The 20,128-nt window shown below is 35.3% G+C and overlaps 1 protein-coding gene across 6 annotated transcripts in view; it reads left to right on the forward strand.

The window, feature by feature from the left end:
- COL24A1 (collagen type XXIV alpha 1 chain) overlaps positions 1-20,128 on the forward strand; it is a 397,241-nt gene that overhangs the window by 171,275 nt on the left and 205,838 nt on the right. For all 6 annotated transcript variants that reach the window (XM_044944759.2, XM_044944764.2, XM_044944763.2 and 3 more), the window contains exon 21: positions 13,404-13,457. In XM_044944759.2, the coding sequence (XP_044800694.1) occupies positions 13,404-13,457 (54 nt within the window). The remainder of the gene's footprint in view (positions 1-13,403; positions 13,458-20,128) is intronic.

A 20,128-nucleotide genomic window follows, 5' to 3' on the forward strand; every position in this document is an offset into this window, starting at 1 on the left:
AGGTGCTCTCAAGAGTCTTCTCCAACACCACAGTTTAAAAGCATCAATTCTTCGGTGCTCAGCTTTCTATATAGTCCAACTCTCACATCCATACATGACTATTGGAAAAACCATAGCTTTGACTAGATGGACTTTTGTTGGTAAAGTAATGTCTCTACTTTTTAATATGCTGTCTAGGTTGGTCGTAGCTTTTCTTCCAAGGAGCAAGTGCCTTTTAATTTCATGGCTGCAATCACCATCTGCAGTGATTTTGGAGCCCCCAAAATTAAAGTCTCTCACTGTTTCCATTGTTTCCCCATCTATTTCCCATAAAGTGATGAGACCAGATACATTGATCTTAGTTTTCTGAATGTTGAGTTTTAAGCCAACTTTTTCACTCTCCTCTTTCACTTTCATCATGAGGCTCTTTAGTTTTTCTTCACTTTCTGCCATAAGGGTGGTGTCATCTGCATATCTGAGGTTATTGATATTTTTCTCGGCAATCTTGATTCCAGCTTGGACTTCATCCAGCCTGGCATTTTGCATGATGTACTCTGCATATATGTCAAATAAGCAGGGTAACAATATACCCGCCTTGATGTACTCCTTTCCCGATTTGGAACCAGTCTGTTGTTCCATGTCCAGTTCTAACTATTGCTTCTTAGCCTGCATACCAATTTCTCAGGAGGCAGGTAAGGTGGTCTGGTATTCCCATCTCTTGAAGAATTTTCCACAGTTTGTTGTGATCCACATAGTCAAAGGCTTTGGCATAGTCTATAAAGCAGAAGTAGATGTTTTTCTGGAATTCTCTTGCTTTTTCAATCCCATTAGTATTCACAAATTTCTATCTTTTCATACTCAGTTTAGATGGTAGTCCATGCTGTCTGAAAGGGAATAGAAACTTCTGCCAGCCTAGGATAAATCTTATCAGTTACTGTTAATAATAGTACTTAGTACTGTTGTTTCAGTGAGTTAGACCTGAGGCTGCTCAACAGATTGATGAGGATTATCTTTCCATCCAACAACTAGGTCAACTGTCTCCGAAGGTACTTCCTACTCCCAGTACTTGGTCTATAGCCGTCTTTCCCAGTTCCTCCTCTTAACAGGTAGTATAGTTGGGGACAACTTATTGCCTGGTTGACTGTACAGTTTGGTCACATTCACTGTCAGTTCCCATGAACTCTTCCCATATCCTATCCTGTTATCATCTGGTGAAGCCCTCATACTTTCTCTTCCAGAAAGCTGTCTCTCCACCAGTATTCCTTCCCATCCCTAGAACCATCAAGGACTGTGAAGGATCTGATATTTTATCCTATTGGCAAGGCAACAAGTTAGCTTAACCATTTCATAGATTCTGAGAGAACACACAAGGCTCCTGGGACAGAGACAAAGGATCGTTTATTACTCTCAGCAGTAGTAGTTGCTGGAGTATCAACATTTTTTCACTGACTCAGTGATCTTCATTTCTCAGAGGGTAATGTAAAGAGAGTTGGATGATATTTGCATATGCAGTGGGTTGCATTATGTAAGAGGAACTTTGAGCTGAGGTAAGCTAGATCTTTTATAATGAGCAGCTATAAAAAATAATGGGTTCCAGAGAAAGACATTATTATCTGGACAATAAGTATTATTGCCTTTTGCTGTAGGGGAAGACATTATCTCTTTACTATGCAAAATTCCCTGAAGAGAGACTGGTAAGAGGAAAGCTATGTACCTCATTTGTGTAAGGTGCAAAATTCAAGACTATGGAGCATTGTCTCCAGCAACATATTAAGTTAAATGTTGGAGGTATAAAGATGAGTAAGAGACATTCATTTCCCTCCCTCAGCTCACATATTGGAATAAAGAAACACATACAAATTATAATATAGTGCATTAAGTACTAAAAAGCCATGTTAATAGTTCTATAGGAATATAAAGGAAAAGTTGGTGATTTTGACTAAGAGGAACTATGATAAGCTTCACAGATCATGATATAATTGAGTTGGTAACAAATTGTGTGACGAAGGAACCTGGGGCAGGGAAGTAAGACAGACTTCCAAGAAGGTTGGTTGATGAAGAAATAGTAGAGACTTACCAAATGCAAAAATAGGGCAAGGATATTCCAGAACAGATATATGATGAAGCTATGTGTATTTAGAGAACTGCAGATAGTTCAGTGTTTTAGTCAGATCTATTTCCATTAAAAATGACAGAAACCTAACTCAAACAATTTTCAGCCAATTTTCGGGACTGGCTAATGTAGTCAGGAAGTCCAGCAGTGCATGTGCCAAGAGGTTTCACTAGGTACAGGAACTAGATGAATATAATCAAATTACCCTCATCTCCTAGCCTTAACTTACCTCTATTGGCTTCATTCACAACACACTGTGGAAACTGGATTTTGGCAACTCTGGGGTTATGTTGCTCTCAGAGTGATCAATTTTAGCAAAAGGAAAGCACTCTTCTTTCTGTTTAGCTCTAGCAGAAATTCTAAGATGGACTGCAGCCAATCTGACTGGGATTAGGTCGTCTTTAAATCAATCACAACATCCATTGGAACAGGAATACTGTAATTGGCAGGATTTGGATCATTTACCTACCCCTAAATACTGCTATGGGACCAGAAGCACACACACTACAGATTGGGGAAGAGGGTAATTTCCCAAAGAGATGGTGAGCAGATAAAAAGAAATGTCCTCTACATTTTATGCCTTTGGTGCCCTATATACCCTTCTTCCCACTTACATAGTTTTTCAAATGCCTTTGGTAATATGCTGCAGCCATCCACATAACTGAAAATACATTCCTCTTTCTCCAAAGAAAGATAACCCAACCTATTGATCAGTTGTTGCTTTGAGCTCCAAGGCCAGGTTCTTTGGGTAAGGTGGATTCTCAGTGAGGCACAGATGTAAGTCTACATCTTAACTAGTCAGTATATGATATTAGAGAAAAGCAAGATGGCCACAATATTCATTCCATTTGGAAAACAAGAGAATGAGAAAAAACACAGACTGCCCCAGGCCCATGGGTGAGTGTGTGTGTGTGGGTGTGGGTGTGGGTGTGTGTGCACGCGCGCGCACTCAGTCACGTCTGATTCTTTGCGACCCTATGGACTGTAGCCCACCAGGCTCCTCTGTTCATGGGATTCTCCAGGCAAGAATACTGTAGTGGGTTGCCATTCCCTTCTCCAGGGGATCTTCCCCACCCAGGGATCAAACCCACGTCTCCTACATTGGCAGGCGAATTCTTTACCATTGAGCCACCTGAGAAGCCCCTGGCCCATAGTTGTGTATTTAGAACAAACATGGGCAATTGATATATGCCAGTTCCCAGTAACAATATAAATCAAGTTTTTAAATCATCCAGCTTCTCACTCCCTGCCTCAAACGTACAATGAAATGAGAATCTAAGATAAAGAGTCTCCAAAATATACGTTCTATGAAACCAGGGAATATCTTCCTTCTCTAGCATATGTTCAGTACCAAGAACAATGCTTGACACATAGTAACTATGTGTTGAAGGAATGACTAGAAACACTTTAAGGTGCTCATAAGAATTCTAAATGAGTTAAATATATAGACAGTGAGTACCCACAATGATATTTATCTAAAGGTAAGTATCAAGTCACAGTCATGTTATTATCTCCAAAACATTTTGAAGTCTGAGTTTTGCTGATTTTTATCTGAGTACAAATTTTCTGAGGTTCTTTGAATGGTTGACAGCTATTGTTTACCAAAAAAAACAGGTGGTTATATAAAACATTGCTTTTGTTTTGCAGTTTTATTGAAGTATAATTTATATACAGCAAAACTGCATATAGTTACATTGTATAATTTGATCATTCTTGATATATGTTTATCTTGTAAAACAGTCACCAAAATCAAAATAGTGAACTTACCCATCAAACCCCAAAGTTTCTTTGTTCACCTTTGTAATCTTTCCTTTTGGTCTTCATGTTCCTCCCTTCCCAAGTCTACTACAGAACTGCTCTTTGTCACTATAGGTTATCCAAACTTAAGTATCAAATAATGATCAAAATAATTCATTTAAAATTATAAGTTTAGTGATAGTTTTCTATAGCTTTCTGTAGAATAAAAGACTTGCAGCTGACTTTGAAGGGGGTTTTTTTGTGTGTGTCTTCAAACACACTGTGAACACTAAGCAAAGTTTTATTCAGGAGAGAGTGTATGCTATCTTGTAAGGCATTTTATCATCTTTGTGGATTTTCTCTGCTGAGTTTTTAGAATGTTAAATATAAATGGAATTTAGAGTTCAGCTGTGCTATTTTTACTGCTTAAACATACAGAGTTGCAAAAAGGAAAAATATAAATAGCAATAATCATTTGCAAAGATTTTCAACAGTATCATAATGAAAAAAATCTGGTTTAGATGGATTTTTAGATCTAAACAGCAAGAAAACGAAAGCGAGCCAGATACTTAGATGAATTCTTTATTCTGCATTTCTTTTTCCAGAAGCTCATGCTTTCTGTTTGTGGTTTTCTCAGAAGACAGAACAGTTTCTTAATTTGCAGTTACACACTGTGTTACAGTTTAGTTTCTATAATTTACTGAGAAACTGATTTTTTTTACTTTTGTCCTTTCAAATATTTTTTTTGGCATTAACTTTTGGATGGATTATCCTCACTCAGAAAAGATCATTTTAATCTTCTTTTATTACTTTCGTACTTGGACTCAGTATATTCCTTGACATGGCATGTACTTCCACAAATGCTAAAGAACAAAATCTTATGATTGTTTTTTGGATCCGTGTCTCAAACCAGATTACCCCCTTTCAGAATCTCTCTCCCTCTGAGGGCATTCGTTTCTTGTTTGCATATGTAAAATTTTAATCCTATTTATAGAATATATACTAATTGGTGATTTTTTTCAAACAAAGGGTAACTTTGGAAACTGCATAATTGAAAATATAATTATTCAGATAGAATTTGTTTTTAATGTGTTCATCAATTCCAGCCATCAAATATTTATTTAATGTACTGTGTGCACAGCACCAGATGAGGGTTTGCATAACTTTGCCCTCTAGGAATTCATAGTTTGTATGTTACCCTATCTTAAGTGATTTTTTAATTTTATCTTTTCTCAACATGACTATTTTTCAAAGCAACGTCTCTACTTTGTTTAGACTTATAAACTACCCAGAAAATAAATTTAAGCCAAATCATATTGTATTCTTATGTATGTAATGCACAATGTATATAGAAATCAATGAAAAAACTTGACAGATGACATAAATGTCATTCATCTATAATAACAGAGTATCTAAAGTCACATTATAAAAAAATTATTTGTATCCCTGGAAATGCTTAGGCAACATGTTAAAGAGAAGTGAATAAATGAGCCTCAAATTCACATTTAAAAAATAAATAAAAAATAAAGCTATATTATAAAATAACATAAAAGTGGAAATTTCCCCAAATATGTGCTTTATTTTTAATCTATTATAATTGAATATGCTATTACTTCCAAAACTATTCAAATTCTGAATTTCACAAATTTTATCTGGGGCCAAGTTCAATGAATAAATTCTATTTTCTTTCTTTCAAATCATAACAAACTGTTGCTTACCAAAGAGCAAATGATTTTCTAAAACACACAATACCAATTAGCTTTTATTTGTATAGCTTTATATAGGTATAATTGAGGTATATATTTATAATATGAAAAGTGAAAGTGAGAGTCCCTCAGTTGATGTCTGACTCTTGGCAACCCCATGGACTGTAGCCCACCAGGCTCCTCTGTGCATGGAATTCTCCAGGCAAGAATACTGGAGTGGGTTATTGTTGTTCAGTCCTTCAGTCATGTCTGACTCTTTGTGACCCCATGAACTGCAGCATGCCAAACTTCTCTGTCCTTCACTGCCTCCTAGAGTTTGCTCAAACTCCTGTCCATTGAGTTGATGATGCCATCCAGCTATCTCATCCCCTGTTGTTCCCTTTTCCTTCTGCCTTCAATCTTTCCCAGCATCAGGGTATTTTCTAATGAGTCACTTCTTCCCATCAGGTGGCCAGAGTATTGGAGCTTCAGCTTCAGCATCAGTCCTTTTTAATTAATATTAAGGTATTTCCTTTCGATTGACTGGTTTGATTTCCTTGCAGTCCAAGGGACTCTCAAGAGTTTTCTCCAACACCACAGTTCAAAAGCATCAGTTCTTTGGTGCTCATCCTTGTTTATGGTCCAACTCTCACATCCATACATGACAACTGGAAAAGCCATAGCTTTGACTAGACGGACCTTTGTCAGCAAAGTGATATCTCTGCTTTTTATTACATTGTCTGTTTCTCATAGCTTTTCTTCCAAAGATCAAGTGTCTTTTAATTTCATGGCTGCAGTCACTGTTTGCAGTGATTTTGGAGCCCAAGAAAATAAATTCTCTCACTGTTTCCATTGTTTCCCCATCTATTTGCCATGAAGTGATGGGATCAGATGTCATGATCTTAGTTTTTCAGATGTTGAGTTTTCAGCCAGCTGTTTTACTCTCCTCTTTCACTTTCATCAAGAGGCTCTTTAGTTCCTCTTCACTTTCTGCCATAAGGGTGGTGTCATCTGCATATCTGAGGTTATTGATATTTCTCCTGGCAATCTTGATTCCAGCTTGTGCTTCATCCAGCCTGGCATTTCGCATAATGTACTCTGCATATATACAGCCTCAATGTACTTATTTTCCAATTTTGAACCAGTCTGTTGTTCCATGTCCAGTTCTAACTGTTGCTTCTTGATCCATACACAGGTTTCTTAGGAGGCAGATCAGGTGGTCTGGTATTCCCAATTTTTTAAAGAATTTTCCACAGTTTGTTGTGATCCACACAGTACTGAGTTATACAAATAACCTTTTCTATCTTCATCTTGGTGATGGTTTCACAGGTTATGCATATGTGAAAAATTATGAAATTACACAGTTTAAAATACACACCATGGCTCAGATGGTAACACATCAGCCTACAATGTGGGGGACCTGGGTTCAACCCTTAGATTGGGAATATCCCTTGGAGAAGGGAATGGCTACCCATGGGAAACTCCATTATTCCTCTTAGTATTTGAGTTTTTGATGTTTCCCCTAAAAATAAATCTTACTTCTAGAATCTTCCATTTTTCCCTAGTTTACATCCTCTGACATAAGGCTGCTTCTGTACTTCTTCCCTACTCGGTCCCTGGCAATTGGCCTTATCAAGGAGGTAGCCATCATTTATTGCTGCTTATTGACTAACCTGGTAAGAAGTGCTCCAGAATATCTCCATGTGCCTAACTATTGTAAAATATAAATGAAAGATGGATAGCCATTCCCTTCACCAGAAAGTTTTCTCAACCCAGGAATGGAACCCAGGTCTCCTGCATTGCAGGCAGATTTACCATCTGAGCCACGGTGTGTATTTTAAATTGTGTAATTTCATAATTTTTCATATATGTGCCACCTGTGAAACCATCACCAAGATCAAGATAGAAAAGGTATTTGTCAAACTCAACACGTACTCACATTTTGTGATCCCTCATTTTGTTTTCCTGCCCAGCTCTTCACCGGCTACCACTGATCTGCTTTTTGCATTTTAGATGAATTTGCATTTTTCCAAAGTTGTATGTAAATGAACTCATACGGTATGTACTCTTGTTTGGTCTGACTTCTTTTACTTAGCATAATGTATTTGAGATTAATCCAGGGTACCACATCCAGGTTGTTTCATTTTACCAATACACGATAATTAGTTTATCCATTGAATTAATTATTGTGGATTATTTGTCCATTTACCATTTTAAACTATTTTTTTACCTAGAAGAACTATATATTTCAAAATAAAACAGACTTACTATTCTTATTAAAGAGATACTAATGTGCTCAATGGATACCATAGAACATTATATTTATCCTATTAGGACACTTTGCCAGAGTAGGAAAGACAATTTTACTTTTATGACTTAGGAAACTAATGGAATTTGTTAGTGCTTTAATTTCCATGCTTTGCTTTAAAAATGGATGTGAATTAGGCTCCAGCTTTTAGTGATCAGAGAATAATAAAACATTGTTTTTACTGGAGAGAATGCTGAATCACTCTTCTTGGTACAGTAAACAAATATTAGAAGTCCAAAAATAGAAGACACATTTTTACTTATTATTTTTAAAGCTTCTTGAGTTTTCTGCTTCTTGATAAAAAAAATGGTGATTAAACTATTTCTATTAAAAAGGCAGCAGATGCAAAATACAAAATCAAGATACAAAAAATCAGTTGTTTCATTACACTAATATCAGAATAAGAACTTAAAACAATCCCATTTGCCTCAGAACAAAACAAAACAAAACAAAAACCTAGGAATAAATTTAACCATGGAGCTGAAAGACATGTATACTGAAAACTGTAAGACATTGATGAAAGAAATTGAAGGAGACACAAATAAATGAGAAGATATTCCATGTTCATTGACTGGAAGAATTATTAATATTGTTAAAATGTCCATACTTGTCAAAGCAATCTACAGATTCAGTGCAATCCTTACCAAAACTCCAATGGCATCTTTCACAAAAATGGAACAAACAATCTGACTCTTTGTGACCCTACGGACTGTAGCCTACCAGGCTTTTCCATCCATGGGATTTTCCAGGCAAGAATACTAGAGTGCATTGCCATTTCTTTCTCCAGCATGGAATCATAAATGGCCCCAAATAGCCAAAGAACCTTGAGAAAGAAGAACAAAGTTGGAGGCATTACACTTCCTAGTTTTAAACTACATTACAAAGGTTTAGTAATTAAAATAGTATGATATTGGTATAAAAACAGACACATAGATTAGTGGAACAAAATAGAAAGGAAAAAAAGAAAGATCAGAAATAAACCCATCCACATACGGTCGGTTAATCTATGACAAAGGAGCCAAGAGTATACAGTGAGGGAAAGGACAGTCCATTTAGTAATGGTTTGGGGAAAATTGAACAGCACATGCAAAAAAAAAAAAAAAAGAAATTTTACCTCTATCTTACATTATACACAAAAATTAACTCAAATTGGATATAAAGCTTGATCGGACTACCTGAAACCATAAAACTCATAGAAGACAACATTGGCAGAAGCTCCTTGACATTAGTCTTGGTGATGACTTTTTCTTTTTCTTTCTTTCTTTGACACTAGAAGCACAGACAACAAAGGCTAAAATAAACCAGTAAGTAAGTCATAGGAATGTAATGTATAACATGGTGAGATAGTTAATAATACTGTATTATATATTTGAAATTTCAAATATTATATATTTGAAATATATATATAAATGTATATATTATATATACTGTATTATTATTTTTGAAAATATAATACTGTATTATATATTTGTATTATATATTTGTGCTATGTATATATAGCACAAATATATGATATATGCTGAGAGTACATATCAAAAGTTATCACATACACAATTATAACGATGGTGATGGATGTTAGCTAGACTTATTGTAATAATCATTTCTCTGTATATACAGGTGTTTTACCTTGAAAGTAATATGTTATATATCAGTTACATCACAGTTTTTTTTTTTTTTTAAAGAAATCTCCAGAAATCAGGCTCCTAGTCCTTTTCCTCAGTAAGGTGTTATGTTTTCAGTTGTGATGTGACCACAGAGATAGTGAAGTGCATTGTGGAAGAAACCATTTTGACTTTTCAATGTTTACCAAAATATTTTAAATGAAAAAAGCAGAATTAGAGCATTTTATTATATTTTTAAATTTTTTTTCTATATAGTTTCATGCCAGTGTAGTTTTTTTAAATGAAAGTTATAAATGCTGAACAGTATATTTTTATATCTTTCAATTTCTAAGCTCTCTGAAATTTTGCTACTTGGCAATGGTAGCCATGTCCTGTCATTTGATTTACAATTTCAACAGTAAATTTGAAAGTTAAAGAATTTCTTTTATAGATATGTATTATCATTAAAATACAGTTGACCAAGGTTAACTCTGATTTTTATATTTTAAATTTATTATTATTTAAAAGGTAAGATCTTTACCTGATGGTAACCCAATCCATACCAAAAATTCAGGTATGGGATTTTTTATATAATAAAAATATTTTCTGGCCAAGTTTCAAGTTTCTAAAGTATACTATTTGAAGAGCGTTTTTTCCTCCGTCTTTTTAATAACTAAATTGATGTGCTTCTGAACTTTTAAATAAAGTTTTAATTTTAAAATAGTCAACTGACATGGCTATAATATAGGATTAGATTTTTTGACATCTTTTGTCTCTTATTCCCTCATCTTTGGTACTTTCTGTCTTTTTCACATTCCTTTACTATAATTTTCATGTTTAAGAAGAAGCCAATGTTCATGCATATACTCCATAGTCCATGTTAACCCAGAAGTCACAATTCTTTTTTTTTTTTTTTTTTTTACTGTTCTATTGAACATAAATTTCAGCCACTGAAAAATATAAAACAAATGCACATCACATGCAGTTATAAGACAAATGCTCTTACAACTACCACACAGGTCAGGAATGGAACTGCCAGTTATCCCCAGAAACTTTTATGGATACCAACCCAGCCACAAGCCTCTTTTCTCCTTTTGAAAGTAAGCAGCTCCTCTTTTATCTTTTATAGTTTATCACTCAAGTGCACATCTTTTAAAACTATTGTTTAGTCTTGTTTTCTTTTTTTAAGTCTTGTGTTTTTCAGTCTAAAAGTTCTTTTTTCCATATTTTTCCCCCACTTTATAATTGTTGACGATCCCCAGTCATTAACCTGTAGAGTTTCCAACAGCCTGGGTTTTGCTGATTATAGTCTCATGATGTAGATAAGCATGTTTTCTCCTTCCTCTGTATTTCCTGCAAATTAGTAGTCACATATAGAGGCCTGACCAAAGTCAGTTTTGCTTGTTTGTTTTTGGCAAGACTGTGGGTGATACTGTGTTCTTTCATCAGGAAGCACAAAATGTCTAGTATCATTCTGTGATGTCAGTAACAGTTTTGATGCTTCAATTCCCTATATATTAATACATTAGATCATGCAGTGTATTGCAAAATGGTGATATTCTTGTTCTCTCTCTCTCTCTCTCTTTTTTTTTTTTTTTTTTGGTTTATTGGCTGGAATACATCCCCTAATCTGCTCTTTGGTTAGTTATAGTATGTATAGAAAAGGTAGAATAAACGCTTGATTCTTCACCCTTGTTTACCAGTTTTGGAAATGAGTTGGCTCTCTTTCAGCTGCTAAATGTGAATAATTTTTTGTTATTGTATCATTTTGAACTTTTGAATTTAAACATATTTGACATGTTTCAATCCATTGCAGTTTTTATCCTTATTGAAGTTCATATTATCTCACATCTGGCTGGTGAGATCCTTTTCAGACTCCCAGAGTTCTTTTAACATGACAAATTTTATACTTTTTACAGCTTTCTTTCAAGTATAAGAAGGTGTTCTAGGCTCATCTTTTGGATGGATGGGAATTATGAATTTATCCATGAGGATGCTGTGAACCAGTGGTTGTAAACTGGTACCAAGGGGCCAGAAGTAGCCACTAGCCATGTTGTCATTTCTTTTTTTGGCAAAAGAACACGTCATTGTTCAACAACAACAAAAATAAATAAAATATTTTTAACATTTATTATGTGCCAAGTGTTTTACTAGTTTCTGGGAATATGGTGGTTAGGAGAGATAAAGTTGCCCTCAAGGAATTTATTATATATGTAACATACATAATTTATTATACATACCTGTGTTATAATCTGATGAGGAGTAGCAAACCAGCCAAACACTACGTTAAGTAACCTTGTAGGACCCTAGGATGGTGTGAGAGTCTTAGATGGAACCTAACTCAGGGTATTGGAGGTCAAAGAAAGATTTGCAAGTAATATTTAATTTAATCTCTTACTTAAAATGTAAGTGTTGCAGTTGAAGAACGATAAAGAAAAATTACTCAAGGCAGAGAAGGGGTGTGTGTGTGTGTGTGTGTGTGTGTGTGTGTGTGTGTGCACGCGCGCGCGCTCAGTTGTGTCCAACTCTTTGCTATCCCATGGACTGTAGCCTGCCAGACTCCTCTGTCCAAGAGATTTCCCAGGCAAGAATACTGGAGTGGGTTGCTATCTACTCCTCCAGGGAAAGAAGGTATATGTAACCCTGATTTCCCTTAGAAAAGCAATCGGCATGTCTGAATTGAAAGTATTCTGTTCCAAAGCTTCCAGAAATCTGACCTTGTGTCCAGCCTTTCTGTTACCACTGCCTTTTCTCTTGCCAGAAACATCCACAAGTAATATTTTCTCCACAGAACCCAAGTTTAAATTGGAATCAAGACATTTCTGTTCTAATCCATACTGGATGAATTGGTATCACTTAATTTCGATTTTTTTTCCCCTAAGATGAGTTTTCCAGAATCAATCTTGCTAGTCTATCTTATTAGTTGGCACTAATTATCATATTTACCCCTCCACTGAACTGTCTTTTCTAGCTGATATTCATACTTAATTGCAGCCTTCTTAACTTTTAAAGATATGATTTTTCTACTTGTCTTTCTTTTTATTCCTTTTTCCATGTCAGAAGAAAACACTAAAATAACTATCTGTGACAAAATATAAGGAAAGTATAATTATTAGCTTACATCAGTATTGAAACTGATCCTGATGAATTTCATTCTAATGTATTATTTGAGAAAGAATATTGCTCTAACATTTTAGAGCAACATTCTTGGCTTTTTCTCAGCACAGACTTATTTAACACTGGTCCATTTTTATTTCTTGAAATAACTGTTTTAGACTGCTAAAGTATAATTTCCAAAAAGGTAATATTTTGATTTTCAGGCAAATATTAAGTAAACATAGGTCAAAGATTTTATTCAATTCATTAACTAATGATAGAACCAGTAAAATGTCAAAATAAATTCAAAGAACATTTGGTCTATTTATAGACAATTGAATATGGGAATGTTAGAATAAGATAGTTGAGTTTGATGTAAAACTAATTAGTATCCTGTATATTAAGCTGTAACCTGTGGGTTTTTTTTTTTTCTTTTATACCAAACAGAAGAATTAATGTGTAGTTAGTAAACAGTGAGTCTAACAAAGTACATTCTCCTAATTGTTGGGTGACTCTGTGTCCCATATGACACTTAAAAGACCTGTTACATATATTTTTGTCTTTTTTTTCAAGTTTTGAATGATTCTGAATATGATTTTAAAAATTTCTTAGACTAGATTAGAGAATTTTCTTTGGGTCTGAGGATTGTTTGTGAATAATTGATCAAGTAAGCTTTATTTTAGTATACTTTGTAAGTTTTGCATTCCATTGCCAGACAACTGCATAACAGTCTTAATATTGAAAGATATTAAATTAATTAATTTTGAGGAGAATAAATCATTTTAACTGGACATCAAAGGAAGGCAAAGGGAATTTTTATATGCTTAATAAATTTAAAGTAATTTGCTATGGAATAAACTCCCTATATTATTTGTGTTCCCTAGGGTTTTCCTGGAGATATTGGGATCCCTGGACAAAATGGCCCTGAAGGATCAAAGGTAAAGAAAAAAACAGAAAAGAAAGGAAAAAAAGAAGAGCATGGTATCTATAGTTTTCTACTTTCAAATCTCCATGAATGGGTAAAAAATACTTTAGAAATATCAGAACATTTCTGAATATTTTTGAGCTGTCTCAAGTGCATTTTAAAAAACCTTTTAGATCTTGTTTCAAAATAATCAGGAAGTAGTTTGCATGTCTGGTTGTTTTTTTGGTGTCAAAAGACATACTCCTAGAATAGAAATATGTTTATACAGTCTCTTGGGTTCAGGTTATTGGAAATGATTTTCCTGGTTTGGTCTAGGCTTAGATTAGGGTGAAAGTATTTGCAAAGCACATAAGTAACTGAAAATGGATTTCTTTTAAGAGGTGAAAAAAATTTAAAGAGCCAAAAATCTATAGCATACACAAAATAGGTGAGAGTATTCTGACCACTAAAACCAATAAAGTATTTAGGGCCTGTAAAATATTCACTGATTAAAACAAAGAAAGCCTATGGAGTTCTAGAATTTATACATAGCACAAACTACCAGAAAAACCTGGTCATTTCTAACTTCCTTTACTGTTACTGTGTATATATACTAGATATTGTCCATAGCAAAACTTTAAATATCAGGCTTTCCAAGCAGGCTGACATAGAATGAGCATTGTAAACAAATAAAGCATTGTGAATAAATACAAAGAATGATGAAACAGCCAAAAGATTGGAGAACTGGCATGTTATGAAATATAGCTGCTGCAGAAGATTATTAGTGTGAGTAGAGAGGAAGTGTTAGGGAATGAAGCTGGAAAGGATATTAATATAGATATATTTGTTAGTGTACTATAGTGGCAAGTCCTAAAGTTCTATAGTAAATGTTTTGCAGACACCTCCTTTAATCTTCACAACAGTTTTATGAGGTAGATATTACCCCCATTTTATAGATAGTTAACTTATTCCCTCGCAGTCACATAACTTTTCAAGTGACTAAGACAGGATTCTAATCCAGACATGATTTCAAAGTCAGAGCTCTTAACCACTTAGTTTGGGGATTAAATTGTGGGAAAGATTTAAGACCATGTTGAAGAGTCTCTCCTTCTTCCATGGGTATCATGAAGTAATCAACAATTTTTAAGGAGCAAAGCATTGTAGGTGATTTATGTTTTATAAAGATACCTCTTATGTTGCCATGGAGAATGGTTTAACAGGAATGAAAATGAAAGCAAAGAGATGAGCTAGAAAAAGCTGGAAAAGAAGTTATAAAGATCTGAAGTGTAATAGAACATATTTACTGACTGCCTCTTACATGACATCCATTGTGCTAGACAAGGGCTACGAAAGTGAAAAGTCCTGCTCCCTATTTCCAAGAAACATAATCTAGAGGAGTATATGTAGGAAATCCTTTATAATAACCATGTAAAGAGCATATAATATGTGATACTGTGTGAGTACAGGGTTAGGGGACTCAGACTGCATTTTGTAGAGAAGGTAGCACTTGAGCTGACATGATAGGAATGAATAGGAATTTGCAGACAAGTATGCATGCATGGCCGGAGAAGGCAATGGCAACCCACTCCAGTACTCTTGCCTGGCAAATCCCATGGATGGGGGAGCCAGGTAGGTTGCAGTCCTTGGGGTCCCTAAGAGTCGGACACGACTGAGCGACTTCACTTTCACTTTTCATTTTCATGCATTGGAGAAGGAAATGGCAACCCGCTCCAGTGTTCTTGCCTGGAGAATCCCAGGGATGGGGGAGCCTGGGGGGCTGCCGTCTATGGGGTCGCACAGAGTCAGACACGACTGAAGCGACTTAGCAGCAGCAGCAGCATGCATGCATGGCATTATATATAAGAGATGTATGGCATTCAAGAAAAGGAAACTTGTGAGAAGATGAAGGTGCAGTATTTGAAACATATTGTAATGAAAAGTTATTCACTGTTTATGTGAAGTTCAAATTAACTGGACATACTGTGTGTTATCTGGCAACACTACTGGCCACCTGTCAACTCCCCCCGTATATACACAACCGTATTTCCTCCTCCCTTTCTATCTCCATACAAGAGGTATTCCTCCCCTTCCTCCGTATGCAAGTTTCATACATGTTTTGTATCAAACCCTCTCCTGGGTCCTGAATGACTTCATGCCATCAGTTATCACCTTTGTCCTGATCTCTACTGTGACTCAAATTTCCCCACTTTGTCCTTGAAACTATTTTCACTGCTAATGTTTTAGTTTAGGTCCTATTTATTCTTCACCAGGACTAGTGTAGTTCAGTTCAGTCACTCAGTTGTGTCCGAATCTTTGCAACCCCATGGACTGCAGCACACCAGGCTTCCCAACGTACTCAAACTCATGTCCACCGAGTTGGTGATGCCATCCAACCATCTCATCCTCTGTTGTCCCCTTCTCCTCCTGTCTTCAATCTTTCCCAGATTCAGGGTCTTTTCCAATGAGTCAGATCTTCGCATTAGGTGGCCAAAGTATTGGAGCTTCAGCATCAGTCCTTCCAAAGAATATTCAGGTCTGATCTCCTTTAGGATTGACTGGTTTGATCTCCTTTCAGTCCAAGGGACTCTCAAGCGTCTTCTCCAACACCACAGTTCAAAAGCATCAATTCTTCGGTGCTCAGCTTTCTTTATGGTCCAACTTTCACATCCATATGTGGCTTCTGGGAAAACCATAGCTTTGACTAGACAGACCTTTGTCAGCAAAGTAATGTCTCTAATTTTTAATATGCTGCCTAAGTTGGTCATAGCTTTTCTTCTAGAGCAAATGTCTTTTAATTTTATGGCTGCAGTCACCATCTGCAGTGATTTTGGAGCCCAAGAAAATAGTCTGTCACTGTTTCGGTTGTTTCCCCATCTATTGCCATGAAGTGATGGGACCAAATGCCATGATCTTAGTTTTTTTAATGTTGAGCTTTAAGTCAGCTTTTTCACTCTCCTCTTTCATTTTCAGCAAGAGGCTCTTATATTTTAAATATAGCAGTGCATACTTGTCTGTCCCAAACTCACAATCTGTGCTTCCACCACACCTTTCCCCACTGGTAACCATAAGTTCATTCTCTAAGTTTGTGAGTCTGTTTCTGTTTTGTAAATAAGTGCATTTGTATCATTTTGTTAGATTCCACATATAACTGATATCATATGATATTTGTCTTTCTCTGACTTACTTCATTTAGAATGATAGTCTCCACGTCCATCCATGTTGCTACAAATTGTGTTATCTCATTCTTTTCAGTGGCTGAGTCATATTCCACTGTATATACATACCACCTCTCCTATATTATCTGGACTTCCCTGATAGCTCATTTGGTAAAGAATCCATGTGCAATGCAGGAGACCCTGGTTCAATTCCTGGGTCAGGAAAATCCACTGGAGAAGGGGTAGGCCATTCACTCCAGTATTCTTGGGCTTCCCTTGTGGCTCAGCTGGTAAAGAATCTGCCCTCAATGCAGGAGACCTGGGTTCGATCACTGTGTTGGGAAGATTCCCCTGGAGAAGGGAAAGGCTATCTACTCCAGTATTCTGACCTGGAGAATTCCATGGGCTGTATAGTCCATGGGATCACAGAGTTGAACATGACTGAGTGACTTTCACTCCATAGACATTTAGGTTGCTTCCATGTCCTTGCTATTTTTTTTTTAATGTATTTATTTTTAGTTGAAGGATAATTGCTTTACAGTATTGTGTTGATTTCTACCAAACATCAACATGAATCAGCCATAGGTATACGCATGTCCCCTCCCACCGGAAAACATGTCCTGGCTGTTGTATGCTGCAGTGAACATTGGGACACATATGTCTTTTTGAATTATGATTTTCTCCAGACATGTGCCCAGGAGTGGGATTGCTGCATCATGTGGTAGCTCTATTTTTAATTTCTTAAGGAACTGTCATACTGTTCTCCACAGTGGCTGGAACAATTTACATTACCAAACTGTGTAGAAGGATTCCCGTTTCTACGCACCTTCTCCAGCATTGTTTGCAGGCTTTTTGTTGATGGTCCTTCTGACTGGTGGGAGGTGTTGTCTCATTGTAGTTTTGATTTGCATTTCTCTAATAATTAACAATATTGAGCATATTTTCATGTGTCTTGGCCATCTGTATGTCTCATTTGGTTAAATATCTGTTTAGATCTTCTGTCCATCTTTTGATTTAGTTTTTTTTTTGTTTTTTTTTTTTGAGCTGCGTGTGTTGTTTGTAAATTTTGGAGGTTAATCACTTGTTGGTCTCTTTGTTTGCAAATATTTCTCATATTCTGCGGGTTGTCTTTTGGTTTTGTTTATGGTTTCCTTTGCTTGTGTAAAAGTTTTTGAATTTAATTAGGTCTCACTTGTTTATTTTTGTTTTTATTTACATTACTCTAGGGGACAAATAAAAACATATGCTACTGAAATTTATGTCAAAGAATATTCTTCCTATGTTCTAAGAGTTTTATAGTATCCAATCTTACATTTAGGTCTTTAATCCATTTTGAGTTTATTTTTTTACATGATGGCAAAGGATGTTCTAATTTCATTTTTTTACACATAGCTGTCCTATTTTTCCAACACCACTTATTGAAGATACTGTCTTTTCTCCATTGTATATTCTTGCCTCCTTTGTTGTAGATGAGATGATCATAGGTGTGTGGGTTTATTTCTGGACTTTCTACCCTGTTCTGTCAATGGTTGTTTCTTTTCTTATGACGGTAGCTGTAGAGTATAGTCTGAAGTCAGGGAATGTGATTCTTCCAGCTCTGTTTTTCTTTCTCAGGACTGCTTTGACTATTCAGGGTGTTCTGTGTCTCCCTAAAGATTTTTAAGATTTTTGTTCTAGTTCTGTGGAAAATGCCATTGGTAATTTGATAGGGATTGCACTGAATCTGTAGATTGCCTTGATAGTATAGTCATTTTGACAATGTTAATTCTTCCAATCCAAAAACATTTATATTTTTCCATCTGTTTGTGTCATCTTCACTTTCAACAGCATCTTACAGTTTTGGAGTACAGGTCTTTTGCCTCCTTACACGGGTTTATTCCTTGGTATTTTATCCTTTTTGTTGCAGTGGTAAGTGCGATTGTTTTATTAATTTTTCTTTCTGATTCTTCATTGTTAAGGTATAGAAATACACGAGATTTCTGTGTATTAATTTTGTATACTGCAACTTTGGCAAATTCATTGATGAGCTTTAGTAGTTTTCTGGTAGTATTTTTAGGATTTTCTGTGTAGTATTATGTCATCCACAAACAGTGACCATTTACTTCTTTTCTAATTTAGATTCCCTTCATTTTTTTCCTTCAGTAATGGCTATGGCTAGTACTTCCAAAACTAAGTTGGTTAAAAGTGGTAAGAGTGGAAATCCTTGACTTGTTCCTGATTTTAAAGGAAATGCTTTCAGCTTTTCACAGCTGAGTGTGATTTATCTGCAGTTTTGTCATATGTGGCCTTTATTATGTTGAGGGATGGTCTCTTTATGCCCACTTTCTAGAGAGGTTTTTGGAAAATCATAAATGGATGTTGAATTTTGTCAAAGGTTTTTTCTGCATCTATTGAGATGGTCATATGGTGTTGCAATTTGTTGATGTGGTGTATCATACTGATTGATTTGTACATATTGAAAAATCCTTGCACCCCTGGGATAAATCTAAGTTGATCATGGTGTATGATCCTTTTAATGTAGCACTTTTTATTTTATACATAGTAGTTTGTACCTCATAATTTCCCACTTCATCTTGCCCTCAACTCCTTAATTTAATGTTTTAAATTATGCATATCATACTAGGTGAAGAACACAGGATAACTTTGTAAATCCTCTTCAGTTTGTAAATTGTGTTTCTCTTAAATTTTCATTAAGAAAAATGTCAGAACTGAAAAAAGCCAGTTGACCTCCTGAATACTATTATAATACTAATCTTTAAAACTTCCTTCTCATTACTTTCTTCAGTTTTAAAATTACAATATTTAAAAGTGTGACAGAGACCTGAAGGCCACACATTTTAATGAATATAAATGGTTGAATTTCCAGTAAGTAGTAATTACTTTTTGGATAACTTTATCTAAATTTTTTCAGTAATATGAGTTATGGCCTCATTAGCACCAACATTATGAGACTAACTGTTGTTCTACACATCACTGAATTTTAATATCTTAGATGATTTAATCAAGAGAACCAGAAAATTTTAAAAGAAGAGGAGTATGATTTTATGTTTTCTAGGTTGGGAAGGGTCTGTTTTTGTCTCCTTTTTTCATCTTTCCTATTTGCCTTGAAATTGTTCTAGAAACTCTAAAATTGGAAAAATAGAGCCATACATATTGACCCTATTCACATGATGTGTTTCTTAGGTTGTATACATTATGTCATGGAAACATCTTAAAACTTTTTATATTCATATATATATCTTATTTGGAAAGTGAGGACAATATAAACTATTAAAGTTCTGTTTAGGCTATATAAATTAGTCATCAAGAAAACTATGTGCACTCTCTTTGAAATACATGGTTATCCTATTTGCAAACAAAATGTGTTCCTTCCAAAGCAATTTGGCACAGCTCTAAAAGAAGCCTTTTATTTTCTCCTCATTTTCTGCCAGTTGAATAAAAACCTCAAACTAACATTGGAAACTTGTGTTAATTATGGTTCCATCCATTGTGGGATTGTGTGTGTATGTATGTGTGTATATAGTTACAAAACATACTTCAGCAAGCCTTC

This window comes from Bubalus bubalis, chromosome 6, assembly GCF_019923935.1.
Source record: "Bubalus bubalis isolate 160015118507 breed Murrah chromosome 6, NDDB_SH_1, whole genome shotgun sequence".
Lineage (NCBI taxonomy): Eukaryota > Metazoa > Chordata > Mammalia > Artiodactyla > Bovidae > Bubalus > Bubalus bubalis.